Source organism: Caretta caretta, chromosome 4 (assembly GCF_965140235.1).
Source record: "Caretta caretta isolate rCarCar2 chromosome 4, rCarCar1.hap1, whole genome shotgun sequence".
NCBI classification, from domain to species: domain Eukaryota; kingdom Metazoa; phylum Chordata; order Testudines; family Cheloniidae; genus Caretta; species Caretta caretta.
The window spans coordinates 148,502,755-148,522,438 of record NC_134209.1 but is presented as its reverse complement, the minus strand read 5'-3'; the positions used below and the strand labels follow the sequence as shown (position 1 = coordinate 148,522,438).

Here is a 19,684-nt window from a genome sequence, read left to right as displayed (position 1 = left end):
GGCACAGTCTTTCCCAGTTGTGTGATCCCTCGGGAGGAATACCTGTGGGCTGAGGGTTCAGTCCTTGTATTTCCAGCTTTTTAAACTTGTGCTGCCTTTCCATCTCCCTTTTTTGTGCAGCTGCCACCTGCCGTAGTTTATCTGCTACCCACTGTTGCTTTACTCGGGCACTGTGCTTACGGTCTTCCAGTTGCAGTAGTCTCTGATGGGACTCCTCTGGTGCTGCTTTCTCTGCCTCCTGCTACTGCTTCTCTGCTAGTATCTCCCTTTCCTGGGCTCTCTCTCCTTTGCTTCCTGCTCTCTGCCATTTCCAGTTTTTGGAGCTCTGTTCCGGACAGCTCTAACTTTGAGGCTGCCGCCCAACTGGGAACTGTGCGAGGCTAGTTTCCTGAGCCTGCACCCTGCTCAGGATCAGGCACTTTCAATGGATTAAACAGTTCTACCTGATGCTTATCATATTCCATGAGTAAAGTTCTCATCCCCTGTCCTGTTTTCCCTGTAGTTTCCAAGCCATGGTCTGCACAGAGTTTTTCCGTCTGCAAATTGGTATGTTTAGCATATGTCTCTGGCTTACTCATCCTGTCCTTCCCTTTGTTCTATTTTCCTTACCCAAATAAAACAAATGGAAAATAACAATCTATAATCTTTTTCTTTACCTGTTTCCAACCTTCTCAGTATTTATATAATCTGATATATAAGTGCCTGGAGTGTGACCTTTGGCTAAACAGCAAATGGGTTGTAGATCCTGTGACTCAGCCATTGTGATGCTTCCCAGAGGCACCCAGAATTGAGGCACCTCACTACCACTTGCCCTTAGCGTGATGAGGCCATGTCTGTGCCTGCTGGGGGTCAGCAAGCACCTCAGCCCCATCAGCCACAGGCAACACAAGTACTCCCCTCTAGATGTACGCAGGCCCTGCTGTCTCTCTACAGGTTAGCAATAGGCACGTCCCAATCTCCGAGCGTCTCCCTGGAGATTCCAGCATCTGTTCCACTGGATACTCACAGTATTCAGATCTGCTACTTCCAAAGAAACGGTACACCTCCAAGAAACCCGTATTTGAGGGTTAGCCGTGTTAGTCTGTATCCACAAAAGCAACGAGGAGCCCAGTGGCACCTTAAAGGCTAACAGATAAGCTTTTGTGGGTAAAAACCACTCTGAGGTTAGGTTTGGTATGATATGTAAGTTTACTCACGGCTCAGATTTTTGGATACTTAGGCACAGTGGGGAAGAGTTTATGCATTTCTGCTTTTAACTATTTTCTTGCCTTTACTAGTTTAATTTGGGCAGTCATGGTGATTTAATGTATTTTTAAAGGAATATCATTAAAATAAAATTTTAAAAAAGTTTGTTACTAACAGCACTTCAAATTACTAAAATGGAAAATTTTAAAAATCTGATTTATATTTGGGATTGTTTGTTGTAGTACTGTGTTAATCACCATGGTATCTGAATGCCTATTTTTCACCATTTTTGCATTTTGCTTAATTTGGGCAATGAAACTATACTGCTAGTCAGTTTATTTCTGGTTCTCATGCTCTAGCATATATTTGGCTTCACAGTACTGCAAGATGTCATGTAAATTGGAGATAAAAAACCTTTGTTAACTTAAAATACTTCTATGAAAAGATTTTAAAAAACATTTGTATTTATATTAGATTATACATTTTGTAAATGAAGAGAGCAAGATAAATTTTGGGCTGAATTAGTTCACACTGTCTTTTATTTATTCATTGGGAAAGCATGCATGCACTCTAACATGTTCTTAGATTTTGTCTTTGAATAGTCAGTTAAAAATAACAACAAAAACGTACTGTGGTTAACCTGATTAATTTTTCTGATGATTTGCCATGTAGGAAAAACCTGTCCAGACATGCCGCCTTATAATTGTATTTTTATTAAGGACAGTAAGAGGAAATTTAAAATGGTTCATATGGGTTTTTGGTGCCTGGAGCTGTAGCAGAACCTTGGCATTCCTGTTGCAAGGGGGAAGTCGGGAGTCTAAGACCTCCTCTCTTCTAGAAAAGTGCACCAGTTTAACTAAACAGATTTTTTAAATTTCTCTGGTTAAACTGGTGTAAACCCTTTTAATATGACACACTTAAATCGATTTATTCCTTACTTAAGTTGGTTTAGTCTTGGTAAATTACTGACTGAAGCTAAATTGATATAGGTAAAGGGTAAACGGATTTAAATGCATCTGTTAGGGCTTTTTATCAGTTTAACTTGACTGACTTTTAAATCAATGTTAGTTAATTGCTTGTACTTTTCTAGCATAGATAATGCCTCAAAAGGTGTGGTTTGGAAGAATGAACCTAATGCTTGTCTTGAAGGTTTTCTTGATCAAATGATCAAAGTATTTAATTTCCAATGACATTTTGGACGTCAAATAGCTTGTCCAGGATTATATATTTAACTCACGGTTTACACAAGACCATTTCCAGTTCTACTGTGGCTGGCTTTATTTGCTCATTCCTTTACTCTAGCTGTTGGAACAGTACGTGTTCAGACATCCACATCGCCTTCTACTAATGAAATGTAAGATTACATTTTCCCCAGTTGTACAGATCAGAAGATAAATTAACAAACTACATAGATTTTCTAAGCAAAAACAGGACTATCTAAACTTTGTCCAGGTCAATATAATTTATTTCACGTTAGCTCTTCACAGCATCAGTGGAAAGTCCGTCAATTTTGAATGAATCTAAATTAAAGGAATGCAAATACTGGTATCTTAAAAATAATACACTTTCGTCCCTGTCAATGAAATTCTCTATTTCTAAAGAAATTGGACAGGGATTGAGGTTTTATGGAGCAAATGTGGGCTCTAAAGAGATTGATGTAAAATTTGCTGATCAAAAATGTTTCTTGTCTATTTCCAGTATGTGGTGATCATGGCACTGCTTCTGATGCTAATTTGTAACTAAAGGTGATAGGATGAAGTGATGTAAGAGAGAGCGGTTTTCTAGCATGTTGTGTGGAGTGTGGTTGATGCATCTCAGTGCTGTCTGCAGTGGGGTTAAACCGTGTGGCCTCTCTTTAGTTAGCATACCCCTTTGACTTAAGGAATTTTAGACTGCTAGTTGAGAATTTTCTGCATGCATCTGGGAGTTTGGTGTTTGTTTACTTACCTGTCGACTTGTTTACAGTGTGATTTGCTCTGTAGAGGTGTATTTTATTTCTAGTTTTTCTTTTAAAGATGCCACCTGTTAGATCTATCAGGTAAGCTGCTGCAGAGAGAAGCTGTTTGTTTGGTGCTCCTTCCCTAATAAAGATATTCTTGGGAACCTAGGTTTTATTCTCTTCTGTTAAACAAAACAAATCAACAAACCTGCAAGAGACATATCTAAAAACAAAAAGCCTTGTTTTGAGTGGTGGTTATCCTTGGTAAGTCTGCACATACGTTCACTACTATATAGGGGTAAATATAACACCTTAAAATGTCCATTATTTATCATGAAAACTTGAAAGAGAGCAGAGAGTCTGGTATGTTCAAACCTTATATCGGCATACTTTTATGTGCATTATTTAGTACTACATTACAGTAAACAAATTTGGCACAGTAACCAGAGCTGGCTAAAGTATCTTTCAGGTCTGTGTCAGCATATTGTGTACTTGTTGGTATGCAACTGTCCGCAAATGACTGTGCAGAGACACCAAGCTTCAGTTTATTGTTTAGAAATTAAAGAGCAGAATATAGAGGAAGATATAGTCTATACACAAAGGAGTTAACAATTGAAGGGCAAACTCCTGCCATTTAAATTAATGGAAATTTTGCCATTTACTTCAGTTGCCCATGTTAGCAAGATAGCACACTAATAGATGAAAGACAAGAGATCTGACAAACAGAACATCATGTGACCAGGAGAAAGAATCATCAGAAAGTAGGGCAGCACTTATTTTCTGATTAATTGATGGGCTATACCATGTTTTATTTAGTTTTTTTGTTATTTAGGTTTTGTTGTTGCCAAGGCAAGTCTGTTTTTATCTCTGTGTCCTAAATTATTGTGCAGTTGCACATTTCATACCAGAGGTGCCTGTGTTTCAGTGGTCGATTAAGTAATTCCTGTGTATAGTTTCAATGTTAATTTTACATTTGTAAAGTGCTTTGGGATTAAAGGTGTTCTATAAGTGTAGGATCATTATCACAATTAACATCAACTTTTATACGTGATTGAAAACATTAAAAATGCTGACTGAGTTTTTTACCTGGTGGCTTTACTGGTAAGTAACTGGTCTGGTTTTAGAAATCTAAAGATTTCTCCCCTACCCCTCCACTCTTACTTCCAGTACAGTTGAAAGCAGTCTTACCAGTTTTTGTAAAACAAAAGAATGTTCTTATGGAATACATGTATATTTTAATAGGAAAAAAGATGACATATGTCTGGAGAGTGAAAAGTTATTGCTAACTAATAGTGGCTTCTTAAACTCTGGATATTTTTTGAATTCTGTTTTAATTTTCTTGTCAGTTTGACATTGGCTTGCAGAAAGAGCACTGTTGCAGATCTAATGCTTAGACTGCTGTTGGAAAGATTTGTTTCTTAGTCAAAAAAAAAGGAACTATTAAATGTGAGAATTAAAATCACCAAACTTTAATTGAAGACTTTTCTCATGTATCAGTTTCAAGAATAGCTTTTTGCTTTGCTTTTATCAGTAATTGAAGCTTTCTTTGATTTGTGTGTGAAGCATACGTGCACTTGGCTTCTTAAACTCTGTTGGAGTGGAACAAGGGAGAATTTTTATGTGCCCCGTTTTATTTCTTACAGTGACAGCTATGGAATGCAAGATGTCTGACAGCAGTAGTGTCCCATAGTAATCAGTCAGGTCCTCTCCTAAGTAGCTAATGGCCTAACCATATCAATATTTGTCATTTCTTAATGTCTAGAGGCCCCAGTTGGGGATCTGAGTTCTGCTGTGCTAGACACAGTACAAATGAGAAGTAAGAAGACAGTCTCTGTTCCAAACACTTTATAATCTAGGCTTATAACAAGATGGGACAGGATGGATGAAACAAACAGCTGGTGGGGTAGCGAAGTGGGAGAGCAAGATCCCAGTGAATGAAGTGAGCAAGTTTTGTTCAATAAGAAGTACTTACAGCTTGCCTCCTCCCTATCTCAAGAAAATCTATATATTGTCTATTTTATTACAATAAAACCAAACCCTGAAGAATACTGTTAGAAAGGTAAATTACAGTGATCATGTTGTATATTGTGGCATTGAAACTGACTGCTTTTCTGGCATACCTGAAGGCCAGTCTTGTTATGTTTACAGTCATATTAGCAGTTGTGTTCCAAAATGTTTGTATTTTCTGTGTGATGGCAAAAATAGGGTTATTGCCAACTTTAGTCCTTACTTGAATTGTTAAATTCTTATTGCACAATTTATTTTTTTTTTTCAAGAATCTTTGTGGTTTTTTTGCATTTACAGGATCCATGGGGAAACAATTCAGAGGCTATAATGAGTCACAGCCATAGTCGGAGGCAGAACACAGGACACTTCAAATCTCCAGCTGGCAAACAGTTGCAAATTGACAGCCAGACCCAAGATTTCAAACTTAATGAGTCTCCAGAGTCAAACACAAGACCGGTCACACCAATATATAGAAGTGACCCTGCTGATTATTCACCACTAGATGATGCACAGTTTAAAGCTTTGAATACCATCCAAAAACATATCTACCATCAGCTGCAGACGCTCAGACCTAATCCCTTTGATGCTAGCATTGAGCTCCACACACCCTTGTGTAAAGATATGGATAAATTTTCATTGGGATTGGTGGATGGCTCCTGTGCACCAAAAGAAGAGGATGTGATTCTTTCATCTCAGAAGAGGCAGTCTACAGAAAAGCCTTCTGTAGAAGTTGCGAAGCAGATTACTTCCATCACTTTTGCATCCTGTAAACGATCCCAGTCTCCATTAGCTTCCACTGTCCCTAGTGCCAGTCTCAGTGAAGATACTCTTCATGGTATAATGCCTTTTGAAATTGTATCTGTTAGTGCTAAAGACCAGAGACCTGGCAAGCAACAAGTGGAAAGTTCTAAATCATGTCCTTCGTCAAGCCCAACAGCCACTCACTCACATGATAATGATTTTAAGTTTAGTGCAGATAAAGACAGGTTTCAACATGTGCCCATTGCTGTTGGCAAACTTGGAACTTCTCGAGAAAAAGAAATTTTATCAGGTCAAGGTTCTATAACCACATACACTGACCAAGGACTGACCCTAGTTGCAGATAGTGTTGAGGAAGCTGAATCTTCCACTCACGATACTCTTGGGTTTGGCAGACATAGTTCCAAATTTTCTGGGGTTGATCGTGATATGAAATTTGATCAAGAAGTAAATATGTTTTATCAACCTCTTTCCATGAGTCCTCATCAGCAGGGAAAGATGAATCTCTACAACCAGGTACCCTTTGCAGATAGCTCAGAAGGTCCAGTTCATAGCCTACAAAACCTTTTGCTTAAAGACCATGGTAATTCGTTGGAAAAGGATAAACTTTCTTCTGATATGTTCTCCGTCAGCCAGACAAATGTTGAGACCGGACATGCCAATGTGACACATTGTCCTTCCCCAGATAAAACTTTAACCGCCATGCCTGAATCTCCTTCATCTCCAACCAGGAAAGCACTGTCTTGTGTCCACATAACTCTCTCCCCAAAACTTAATTCAGAACTGGTCAGTATATTGGATGCTGAAGCTGAAACAAGATCTAATGACAGACTTAAGACTGTTGCTCAACAAATGCTTTCAAGCTCTCCCCCCAAAATTTTGTTAGAATCTGCCTCTAAATTATTAACTACTGAATCTATCCCAAAGGATCAAAGTTCTTCACACTTCCCAAAACCAATATCTTCACAAGATTTAAGATATATGCCTCTGGAAAGTAGCCAGAGGGTACCATTCTCAAGTCAGGCTCACACCAGAGTTTTGGATTCATGTGGACATAATCTGCAGGATAATTTCAAGATCACAGTTTCTGCACAAACTGGAAAGGCAACATCTGATGCCATAACTCAGATAACAACAGAAAGTCCTGAAAAGACAACATTTTCAGCAGAGATATATATGAGCAATGAAGATGGTGAAACCAGTTCCTTTGGGTCCTCTCACCAAAGGGCATGTGAAATCGCTAACCTAGCTACTTCATCTCTGAACCACATTTCGCCTTCCCACAGGCCAGCTGGTGAGAAAATCAAAGTGTCTTCCATGAATCTACAATCTTTCCTCTTCCACACAACCTGTCAAGTCAAATGTTTTGATTCTTGTGCACTTAGTGGGAGAAACAAAGGGGTTTTTTTTTAAATGAACTTATTTTTAAAATTGTTATTTAAAATGATGCATATTAGAAATCATGAGGGTGCTCAGAGACCTTTGAGTTGGCAGGTAACTAATCGTATATTACTCTGTGGGCAAAATAATTTATTTACACAGCTACTGAGAGAGAGAATGTGGTAGTGATGATATATACCCCAATAAAATCTGAACTCACGTGGCAGATTAACTCACATTGGTGCAGGCCGTGCAAATTGTACCTCTTTACACCAGTGATTGCTGCTGCACAATGCAAGTGTATGTAGACTCATTCAGTTTCTATAATATTTCCTCTGTTCCAAACTCTGGGTCTCTCTCCTCTTTGAGGTGTTGTGTAAAGCAACATCAGTCAGTTGTGTGCATATGGGGTGAGAAGAGATCAGATGCCTTCAATATGTGAAGACCTCCAGCTCTGTTTAAATGGGAATACAAAGATATCCTTTCAGCTACTTGAACAATTGTTTATCTTCACTATTAAGAAGCACTAAGTGCTCCAGCCCTTGCCACCTGCAGCAAACAGAATCTTCCAGTGGAGTTGCACCATAGTTGCATGTTATATTTGTTGACCTAAACACAGGCAGGTGATTTCATTAGTTATTACTCACAGTGAGCAATGTTGGTATGTAAATGAGCTTTTTAAATTTATTACAGGTCTCACTAGTCACACATTTTATTAATCTTTAAGGAATGTTATAAATGATTAAGTCATCCTTTCTAGCTATAAGCGGGTCAGCTTTCTAACTAGCAGGTAGACTCCTTTCTGATCATTCTTTTTAAAGAGCGTATTCTCTAGGGCAGGGGTTCTCAACCTTTTTCTTTCTGAGGCCCCCCCTACATGCTATAAAAACTCCACAGCCCACCTGTGCCACAACAACTGTTTTTCTGCATATAAAAGCCAGGGGCAGTGTTAGGGGGTAGCAAGCAGAGCAATTAACGGGGGTCCCAAACCACAGGGGGGCCCCACGAAGCTAAGTTGCTTAGGTTTTGGCCTCAGCCCTGGGTGATGGGGTTTGGGGCCCCAGGCTTCAGCACTGTGAGGCATGGCTTTGGCTTTCTGCCCTGGGCTCCAGAGCGTCTAACACCGGCCCTTGGTGGACCCCCTGAAAGCTGCTTGTGGTCCCCCAGGGGAGCCCCGGGCCCCTAGTTGAGAATTGCTGCTCTAGGGAAATAGTAAACTGCAAACTGAACACAATCTATGCAGCACATCTTCCAGGATCTTTTTGGGTCCTTATCTGTGACCTCGGCTTATTACAGTTTTAGGCTTTGCTGATTTCTGTTAATTGCACTGCTCTCCATTCCTGCAGATCAGCCTCTGTTGTTGCCATATAAGCCTTCTGGAAGTTCCGTGATGTATTATGTTCCCCATCCGATGAAAGGACCCAAAATATCTCCTGTCAGGTCAGAGACCACTATTGAGAGCTCTCACTCAGGTATTTACATTTCTAAAAACTTTTACAAAACTGAGCCAAATTCTATCCTGAGTCTGAATGCATAGTTCTAAGCTCTTGCTGTAGTCAATAGGGCTAAGTATGCATAATGCAACTGCAGAATGTTCTAATGAGTTAAATTCAGCTGTTACAACAAGCAGATCTTGAGTAACTCCACTGATTTTTAATAGTTACTTTATCTGGATTTACTCTGTGAAACTGTGAGTAGAATCTTGTCCCAGTATATTTATGCCACTTATGTTTTTTAGCTTTGTAACATAAAGATGTGACATCCTGGATTTGAAAGATGTGGTCTAGACTTCTCTAGTCAGAGACTTCATTACCTCTGTCTGTTGGGACTGAAAGGAGAAGTGTGTATGTTTTTCACACAACCTGGCAGATTTTCCTTTAGTTCTTCTCTTTCCACTTGGAGTTGCTTCTTCATTTGGGCCTGTTTCATTTCTTCAGCGGTCCTCCCATCCATCCTGATCTAGTTCCCTGCTTTAAATCTCCTCTTAAAATGTTCCTTTTTTGTTTAGCTTGTTATGGATGCATTCTGAAGTGTAATATGATACCATGTATTAAGGAAGGTATATCAGAGTTTTTAAGAAAAAAGAAAAGGAGTACTTGTGGCACCTTAGAGACTAACCAATTTATCTGAGCATAAGCTTTCGTGAGCTACAGCTCACTTCATCGGATGCATACTGTGGAAAGTGTACAAGATCTTTTTTATATACACACAAAGCATGAAAAAATACCTCCTCGCACCCCACTCTCCTGCAGGTAATAGCTTATCTAAAGTGACCACTCTCCTTACAATGTGTATGATAATAAAGGTGGGCCATTTCCAGCACAAATCCAGGTTTTAACAAGAACGTCTGGGGGGGGGGTAGGAAAAAACAAGGGGAAATAGGTTACCTTGCATAATGACTTAGCCACTCCCAGTCTCTATTCAAGCCTAAGTTAATTGTATCCAATTTGCAAATGAATTCCAGTTCAACAGTTTCTCGCTGGAGTCTGGATTTGAAGTTTTTTTGTTGTAAAAATAGTGACTTTCATGTCTGTAATCGCGTGACCAGAGAGATTGAAGTGTTCTCCGACTGGTTTATGAATGTTATAATTCTTGACATCTGATTTGTGTCGATTTATTCTTTTATGTAGAGACTGTCCAGTTTGACCAATGTACATGGCAGAGGGGCATTGCTGGCACATGATGGCATATATCACATTGGTGGATGTGCAGGTGAACGAGCCTCTGATAGTGTGGCTGATGTTATTAGGCCCTGTGATGGTGTCCCCTGAATAGATATGTAGGCACAGTTGGCAACGGGCTTCGTTGCAAGGATAGGTTCCTGGGTTAGTGGTTCTGTTGTGTGGTATGTGGTTGCTGGTGAGTATTTGCTTCAGGTTGGGGGGCTGTCTGTAGGCAAGGACTAGCCTGTCTCCCAAGATTTGTGAGAGTGTTGGGTCATCCTTCAGGATAGGTTGTAGATCCTTAATAATGCGTTGGAGGGGTTTTAGTTGGGGGCTGAAGGTGACGGCTAGTGGCGTTCTGTTATTTTCTTTGTTAGGCCTGTCCTGTAGTAGGTAACTTCTGGGAACTCTTCTGGCTCTATCAATCTGTTTCTTCTCTTCCGCAGGTGGGTATTGTAGTTGTAAGAATGTTTGATAGAGATCTTATAGATGTTTGTCTCTGTCTGAGGGGTTGGAGCAAATGCAGTTGTATTGTAGAGCTTGGCTGTAGACGATGGATCGTGTGGTGTGGTCTGGGTGAAAGCTGGAGGCATGTAGGTAGGAATAGCGGTCAGTAGGTTTCCGGTATAGGGTGGTGTTTATGTGGCCATTGTTTATTAGCACTGTAGTGTCCAGGAAGTGGATCTCTTGTGTGGACTGGACCAGGCTGAGGTTGATGGTGGGATGGAAATTGTTGAAATCGTGGTGGAATTCCTCAAGGGCTTCTTTTCCATGGGTCCAGAGGATGAAGATGTCATCAATATAGCGCAAGTTGAGTAGGGGCGTTAGGGGACGAGAGCTGAGGAAGCATTGTTCTAAGTCAGCCATAAAAATGTTGGCATACTGTGAGGCCATGCGGATACCCATAGCAGTGCCGCTGATCTGAAGGTATACATTGTCCCCAAATGTAAAATAGTTATGGGTAAGGATAAAGTCACAAAGTTCAGCCACCAACATTCCACACAAAGATGAACTACAAGCCATCAAGAACATTATCCCCGATAATGTCACGGCTAACCTGGTGGCTGAACTTTGTGACTTTGTCCTTACCCATAACTATTTTTTCATGCTTTGTGTGTATATAAAAAGATCTTCTACACTTTCCACAGTATGCATCCGATGAAGTGAGCTGTAGCTCACGAAAGCTTATGCTCAAATAAATTGGTTAGTCTCTAAGGTGCCACAAGTACTCCTTTTCTTTTTGCGAATACAGACTAACACGACTGTTACTCTGAAACCTGTCGGAGTTTTTAAGGTAGCCCCAAGTTAGGTGATTTCAGATTAGAAACTTGTTTTTTCTTAAAGTGGTTTATAGTTGTGTTTCAAAAAGTGCTAGCGGAGTGGAAGAAAGAGAATGATTCATCAGCATATTCTGCCCTGCTTCTCTCTAAATATGGTTGCTATGTACAGCATTTGCTGCTCATAACAGACATTATAGGCCTGATTTTCAGGTATACTTCAACCTGGTCTCCCTTTTGGCACCCACAGAAATTTGCAGCCACAGTTAATGTTATGAAGATGTTGTCTTAACTCCCTGGTATACAGGTATACTGGATAATAATTACAACTACAACTGTGTCCACAGTAATCTTATCTGAAAAATTACAGAAGTAAAAGCAAAGGTCAGGCTTCCAAATCTGTCTCCACATGTTTCCTAATCTTCACCCATTCTGTCTGCTGTAATGTAAGGGAGAAGAGAGAGGTAGATGTGATGTGTGGGCTTTTTAGGAACCAGGGTGCTAACAGTGCAAATGCAATGTAGACATGATGCAGCTCAGGTTCTAGAAAACACACAACAGTATTTTTAAAAATCTGTATAAGTAGGGGCATAGCGAGCAGATCGAGGGACGTGATCGTTCCCCTCTATTCGACATTGGTGAGGCCTCATCTGGAGTACTGTGTCCAGTTTTGGGCCCCACACTTCAAGAAGGATGTGGATAAATTGGAGAGAGTCCAGCGAAGGGCAACAAAAATGATTAGGGGTCTGGAACACATGAGTTATGAGGAGAGGCTGAGGGAGCTGGGATTGTTTAGCCTGCAGAAGAGAAGAATGAGGGGGGATTTGATAGCTGCTTTCAACTACCTGAAAGGGGGTTCCAAAGAGGATGGCTCTAGACTGTTCTCAATGGTAGCAGATGACAGAACGAGGAGTAATGGTCTCAAGTTGCAGTGGGGGAGGTTTAGGTTGGATATTAGGAAAAACTTTTTCACTAAGAGGGTGGTGAAACACTGGAATACGTTACCTAGGGAGGTGGTAGAATCTCCTTCCTTAGAGGTTTTTAAGGTCAGGCTTGACAAAGCCCTGGCTGGGATGATTTAACTGGGATTTGGTCCTGCTTCGAGCAGAGGGTTGGACTAGATGACCTTCTGGGGTCCCTTCCAACCCTTATATTCTATGATTCTATGATTTTAAATTCCCTGCTGCAGTTAGGACTCGTAGTTCATGAGAACAATCTGAAGAAAATTGAGTTGAATAAGGCCACTGAATGTAACTGGATGGTGTTGCCAAAGAATAGAAATCCGTTAACTGTCTCTTTAGGCTTTCAGACTCATAGGACACAGAAATGTGGTGCTGTGGGAGCTCTGCTGGAAAAATGTGTTGTTGTTGTCTTGAGCTATTGTTTAGAGGCTGTGCAGACCTAGTTATGTAGCTAAAGAAGCATTCAGTAGGACTAGAAAAAAAAATCCCTCTAACTGCTGTTTCATACGTCTGTCAGCTTGCTTCATCCCTTCCCTGTACAGATCCCAGAAAATAACTGTTTGCATCAGTCAATGAAAATATCTAAAATTGAATATGAAGATTCAGCAGGAGGGAGTCTGGACCTCTGAGTGTGTGATCTTAACCTCTATGTGCCTGTCTGTAGTAAAATGGGTATAATATTTGCCTACCTCAGAGGGAAGCATCTTTTGATCGTGGGATCAGAGGCGCTATAGAAAAACTAAGCTGCTGGTATTATTTCACTAGAACTATGTTGTTCATTAGTTGAATGCACTACTAATAATGCCTTACTCAGGCAATAAATTAAACTCCCTATGTTAGCTGCCTTTCAGTGATTTGCTGTGACATGAAAGCTCTAGGTCAGTGGTGAGCAACCTGTGGCCCATCAGGGTAATCTGCTCGTGAGCCGCGAGACAGTTTGTTTACATTGACTGTCGGCCGCCCACAGCTCCCAGTGGCCGGGGTTTGCTGTTCCCAGCCAATGGGAGCTGTGGAAAAACAGTGGCTTGCACGTCCCTGCAGCCCACCACTGCTCTAGGTTGTGGCCTGGTTTGGCCTGTTCTTAAAACTGTACCTTCTCTGTGCTGCTTCGCTTTAACTTTTTATTCGTTATCATAAACCTCTGTGACCATGTTGCTTGCTTTATTTATAGGATCAAATGATGCTATTCCTCCAAATTTTCCAGCAAAGGTACTTGGCTCCATGGATGAGAATCCTCTAGACATTGTAGCTATTAAACATAAAGAGGGTGTCTACAGTAAGAGATCTGAGCCTAAGGTAGCCTGGGCAAAAGAAAAAAAGACATCACTGGAAGCTACTACAGGTAATTAGATTATCCATGTGCATTTTTCTTTTCTATATCTCTTACAGGTATAGCCTTTTATTTTATTTAAAGTGAATTTAGTGATGTTGTATTATACCACCAGGGGTTTGGCTCTGGTTGCTACAGTTTCAGATTTAGAGCCTTTAGGAACACATGAAGACCAAGGATAGTGACCACACATACATTCACAAGTACAGGATCTAATCTGTTTTACAAGTTGCATTAAAGCAATAAGTAAAGTTACAATCACCTATGCATATAGAAATCCTATAACAAACTATGCAATAATTATAACTGTTGTCATACTCACATCCTCAACGATATTCTGCGGGTCTGATGGTTGGCTTGCCAATTGATCCACAGGAGAGAGTTGGCTCCTGCTGGAGTTTTCCTATAGGTAACTCATTTTACCCAATCCAGGCACCCTCTCTTATCATGTGATTCTGTCTACACCTAATACTGTGTGCATATGCATGAAGGTGTCAACACTCATTTTCCTTATCTGTATTGTGCCCCCCAAGAATATTGGGGTAACCCATTTTTCATAGGTTGTTTTATTCTCATTAGCATCTACACACAACATCTACCCTGATGTCAGGACATATTTTGGAAGAGAACAGGGTATCAATACCTCATGGTTTTAAACAGTACCTTGCGGTCAATTTTTGTAACACCATCTGTTGGCACATCTTTCTCATGATCCTGTGGCATAGGGTCAGTCTTTGGTCATTTACTTATGTCAAGCACTTCTTAAACATATATGGTCTAGTATGACTAAGCTTAAAATCTTACAGGCCTCGGCCTTCTGCCCTGTTATACTTAGATACCTAATGCATACTTATCACTTCTAAATACTTATCAGTCTTATACTTCTATAATTCTACAACTTAAATCTATTAATTATTTGTAACATAGCATATGAGTTAATCATAACATCATACAGTACAATAATATATGGATAAAATGAACTAATTGGCTACACAGGAGAGTGTGTGGTTAGAGCACAGGACTAGGAGTTGTACTCTCACTGATTTCTCATGATCATGTTATTTGTGTCTCTCTGTCCCTCAGCTCCCCCAATAGCACAATAGATATAATTACAGTTAACAACATGCAAGGGGTGCTGAAGCTCAGTTAAGGTTTAGTAAAATGCTTTGAGGTCATCCAATAAAAGGCACACTTAGTGCAAAGTATTCTCAGTCAGGTGTGGAAAATTATCATGAGGTCGTTGAATAGCAATTTCTTGGCAACTAAAATGTGACAGGATGGCTCCATAGACTCATTAGACCTTTTGTTCATGTCCAGGGATACCTGACGTCACATTGCCAGGTACTGATTCATCTCTATAAGTATTGAATATTAATATCTGTTGGGTTTACTGTATCTTTACTCCTTCCCCCTCATAGCTTGGGTTGGCTGATATTAAAACTAGAAACTGATTTCTAGAGGCAGAAGCTCAAATTTATCATTGCAGCACTCTGCTAGAGGGGACACTGCACCATTGGAAACATTACTCTTTGATGAAATTAAGTGCATTTTTTTATATTGAGATAATGTATGAAGTGTCAATTATCCCATGGCAGTAGCTAAAATTAGTCTTGATTGACATTCCAGATCTTGGTCCTGTTTGAGTTGTTGGGAGTTTACCAACAGTACGAGTAGGATCAGGGCTTTCATTGACATCAGTGGAAGCTGCTCCCTCTTATTCCTGGGCAAAATTTGTCCTGTGTTTTTTACTCTAAGTGAAAAAATTGCTGCGTGACTGCCATCTCTACTGCATGCAGATATCCATTCCATTAGGGAAAAAAACGAGGAGTACTTGTGGCACCTTAGAGACTAACATATTTATTTGAGCATAAGCTTTCATGGGCTAAAACCCACTTCATCGGATGCATGCAGTGGAAAATACAGTAGGAAGATATATATATACACAGAGAACATGAAAAAATGGGTGTTGCCATACCAACTGTAACAAGACCAATCAATTAAGGTGGACTATTGTCAGCAGGAGAAAAAGAACGTTTGTAGTGATAATCAGGATGGCCCGTTTCTAACAGTTGACAAGACGGTGTGAGTAACAGTATGGGAAAAAATTAGCATGGGGAGATAGTTTTTATTTTGTGTAATGATCCATCCACTCCCAGTCTCTATTCAAGCCTAATTTAGTGGTGTCCAGTTTGCAAATTAATTCCATTTCTGCAGTTTCTCTTTTGGAGTCTGTTTTTGAAGTTTTTGTTGTTGGAGAATTGTGACCTTTAGGTCTGAAATTGAGTGACCAGGGATGTTGAAATATTCTCCGACTAGTTTTTGAATGTTATAATTCTTGATGTCTGATTTGTGTCTATTCCATTAGAGTTACACTTAGTGCTGTGTACAGCATTATGAAATACTCTTTGTACCAAACAAGAACTGAAAAAGTTACAATGAGGTAATGTAATTATGTCCACTAATGAGGGATGAGCGCAAAGTGGGTTCTGAATTAAGTGTCTGATTTCTCTGGAGCCCTATTTTTCCTCTTAATATCACATAAACTTGTTAAATGAAGATCTTCAATGCAATGAATGTTTATGGAGTACTTCAGTGTAATTATTGTATTCCTGAGCTAGTAGACAGTCCAACCTGACTGGGGTGAGGTCATTCCAGGAGACCAGGCTAGCACATCAGTGGACGTTCCTCTTGATCACTTTCACCTGGGGAGAAATCTTCCTTGAAGCTTTTCTGCTCCTTGAGTGGAGATTGTTTTGAGTTTTAAATATCCACGTGTATGTTGTAGTAAAATATCCTCTCATGTTTACCTTGCTTGTTTGGTAAGCGCATCTGGGAGCTACAGCTCCCATACATTGAATTTGTGTAGTGTTTCCCTTCACTCCTACAACATATCATCCTCTTCCTTAAAAAGAAGTAATAGCTGGCCTCCCAGTCTGTTTTCTGTGTGGTGTTCTTCGTAAAATGCTAGGCTACAGGAGTAAAAAGATGAGATAAGGGAATGACCCTTTCTCTCTTGGGGAAGAACAATACTAGACAAAAAGACCAGTCTTTGAGGAACGCCAGAAGTAAACCAACCCTGTTCAAACCAATGGTTCTACTTTCAGCAAAACCTGTTAGTCTCCCATTTGGCCACTTCCTTAATCACCTTACAATTATTGTACTAATCCCCACCTTCTCCAGTTGAACTAGTAATTTCCCATGTGGTGCCATATCAAATGTTTTACTGGTTTCAGAGTAGCAGCCGTGTTAGTCTGTATTCACAAAAAGAAAAGGAGTACTTGTGGCACCTTAGAGACTAACCAATTTATATTATTATAAATTTATAAATTGGTTAGTCTCTAAGGTGCCACAAGTACTCCTTTTCTTTTTGCAAATGGTTTACTGAAATCCAGATAGACTACATCTACTGCATTATCCTTGTCTAAAAAATTAGTTATCTTATCAAAGAAAGATATCTAGTCAGTGTGGCATGATCTACCTTTAATACACTCATGTTGCATTTTATCCCATTTTCCTTTTACTTCCATGTCTTTAATGATTCTTTCCTTTGAACTCTGTTCTAAAGCTTTGCATATCATTGAGGTCAGATCGCTTTCCCTTCCCATTTCCTAAATATAGGTACTGCGTTTGCTATCACCAATCATACAGTACCACCCCCACTTCGATAAGTTTATGAAAAATTCTTGCTATCAGACTAACAATTTCATGTGTCAGTTTCCCCTCCTCGACTCCCCCATCTCCCCAGACCCAAGTATATTAAGCTCTTTGAGTTTTGTTTCCGCCCCAGATGTAGTAGTTTCTGTTTCAATATGCTCATTCCCATTAACCATCCTGCCTTTGCCCCCATGTTCTACATCATCTTCTTATTGAAAACAGGCAAAATAAACATTTAGTTTTGGGGCCACGCTCTTAGATTATCCTTAGTTTCCACTCCAAGCTCACTACACATCATTTCTTTTTTTTCCTTGCTCCTTTTTATTTATATGGCTAAAGAATCTTTTACTTTTTGTTTTAATTTACTTTGCAAAGTCTAACTCAGGTTGACTTTTGGCAGTTTTCACTTTAACCCTACATTTTCTGACCTCCAAGATGTAGCTTTCTTTGCTGATCCATCCCCTATTTAATTCCTGTAGGCTCTCTACATACTCATAAATATCCTTTTAGAGATGATTATTCATCCAGTTAAGTCTGGAGCATTTCCTTACAAGCATTTTCTCTTTTGACTTGGGATGCATATTCCTACTGCAGTGCATGCCTACAAAATACATTCATATTAATTAAAATCTCATTTATAATACATTGTGTAGTTATTTGAAAACACAGGTCATTCTACATACATCATCTTTTGGTGGGATTTCCTTGCAGCCGTTCTACTTTGGGCTGAGTAATCCCATCAGATTTTACAAGCTAAGACTTGGTCAATACTTCTGTGGGATACCTCCAAGACATATACAGGGTGATACAGGAAGTAGCATCACTTACAAGTGGCATTTTTTTAAGTTAGTAGCATGGCACTGTATACTAGGGGTTTCATCCTTTGGAAGAGAGGTAAAACTGAGTTTCTGGCTGCTTGTCATTGAAGATCTTATGGCACTTTTTGAAAGAGTAAATGTTAACCTCAGCATCCTGTCCATATGCCAATTTGGGAAATTACATACTGCATGTTTAATTCCTCCTGCAGTTTTAATGGGTATGGTATTCCCCTTCATTTCCTAGCCTTAATGTCTGTATAAAACTGCTGTGCACTGTTAATAACTTTGAGATTCCATCCTAGAGGTTGCATTTCAGCATTGTGTGAAGTGACTCATATATACCTGCAATTGGTAAACTGCTTTGGGAGTCCTGTGGAATGAGAGTTCCCTATTTATAGGAGACTGTTTCTGAAGAAGCCAGTAGCCATCATTTGTGTGTGTGTGGAAGTAAAACAGCAGTTTTCTTTCTGTTTCAGAGTCTGTGAATCATTTGGAATCTGTAAAAACAACTCATTCAGTTTTCAAGACAGCCCAGTTTTACCTTCACCATCCAGTGCCCCTGCAACATGAGAGTTACTTCCTCTCTAATGATGAGCCTTCAGAGGAGTGCACTGATATTGGACACACGGGACCTTCTTCAAGAGATTTCTTCCAAAACTGGAGAGCTGCCAAGAAAGATCAACACTCATCCTCTGTTTATCCTCAAGAGGGTGAGGAGGATGAATTCTCCCCACTAACTGCAGAAATGGATTATAGCAAGGTTGAGGACTTGAGATTCAATGCATTTTTGGGGAAAGAAGCTTCAGGGAAAGAGCTTGTACAAGAGGACCAAAAGAAGGTCAGAGATTATCTGCTATCAAGCAGCCAAAGGACTGACTTAAGCAGGAGACAGAAGATGGATCTGCCACTAAAACAGAGTACCTATTCCACTGGCAGTTTGGATGAGCTTTGGACTAAGTTTTTAGAGCGTCAAAAGAAGCACCACCTTCATAATCTTAAGATCAGCAATGAGCTGTCCCTAGTGGAACGCCTTGATCGACTGGCCCGAGTCCTCCAGAATCCTGTTAGGCATTCACTAATGCCTACAGAGAATGGCAAGAGCAATATTGGAGAGAAAACTAGGGGAAGAGAGCAGAAGAAAATAAGACATCAGGACAAGAAGGTATATGAAAGTAACCTAGACTCTTATAGAAATGTACTGAACGCTGAAGAAAGATCAGATACCAGTTATGATGAAAAAAGACGAGTTGAGTCTAGACAACAAAGGGCAGGAGAGAGAACTATCAATCACATGAAGAGATTCTTGAAACAAAAATATTTAGACCCTCTGAGTGACACCTCTTTAGAGACTATGCCTACTAAAGACCACGTTGTGGTGACAGATTCTTCTGCCTCTGAATCAGACATGGTGACCCAAACAGAGATGGAAACAACTTCTCAGACTGAGGTGAGCAGTTCCATTTCCACCATTGACACTGCCAGGCTGATCAGGGCTTTTGGGCATGAAAGAGTACGCTTGTCACCAAGACTGTCCAAACTGTATTGCACCATCAGTCAGCAGAAAAGTCGCTCTGAAAAGTGGGACAAGGGAAGAAGTAAAGTAGTGGGCTTGAAATATCCTAACATGACTTCTGCTGAGCGACATAAAAAAAGAAGAGATACTCAGGTATGTGATCAGTTAAATCAAGAGGCAACCTAACAGGTTTTTTT

At 40.0% G+C, this 19,684-nt stretch overlaps 1 protein-coding gene across 3 annotated transcripts in view; it reads left to right on the top strand.

Annotated features, from left to right (window-relative positions):
* The window catches only part of ALMS1 (ALMS1 centrosome and basal body associated protein), a 138,945-nt gene that overhangs the window by 76,180 nt on the left and 43,081 nt on the right, over positions 1 to 19,684 (top strand). For all 3 annotated transcript variants that reach the window (XM_048846406.2, XM_075128150.1, XM_048846404.2), the window contains exons 9-12: positions 5,429 to 7,184; positions 8,617 to 8,742; positions 13,344 to 13,514; positions 18,451 to 19,640. In XM_048846406.2, the coding sequence (XP_048702363.2) occupies positions 5,429 to 7,184; positions 8,617 to 8,742; positions 13,344 to 13,514; positions 18,451 to 19,640 (3,243 nt within the window). The remainder of the gene's footprint in view (positions 1 to 5,428; positions 7,185 to 8,616; positions 8,743 to 13,343; positions 13,515 to 18,450; positions 19,641 to 19,684) is intronic.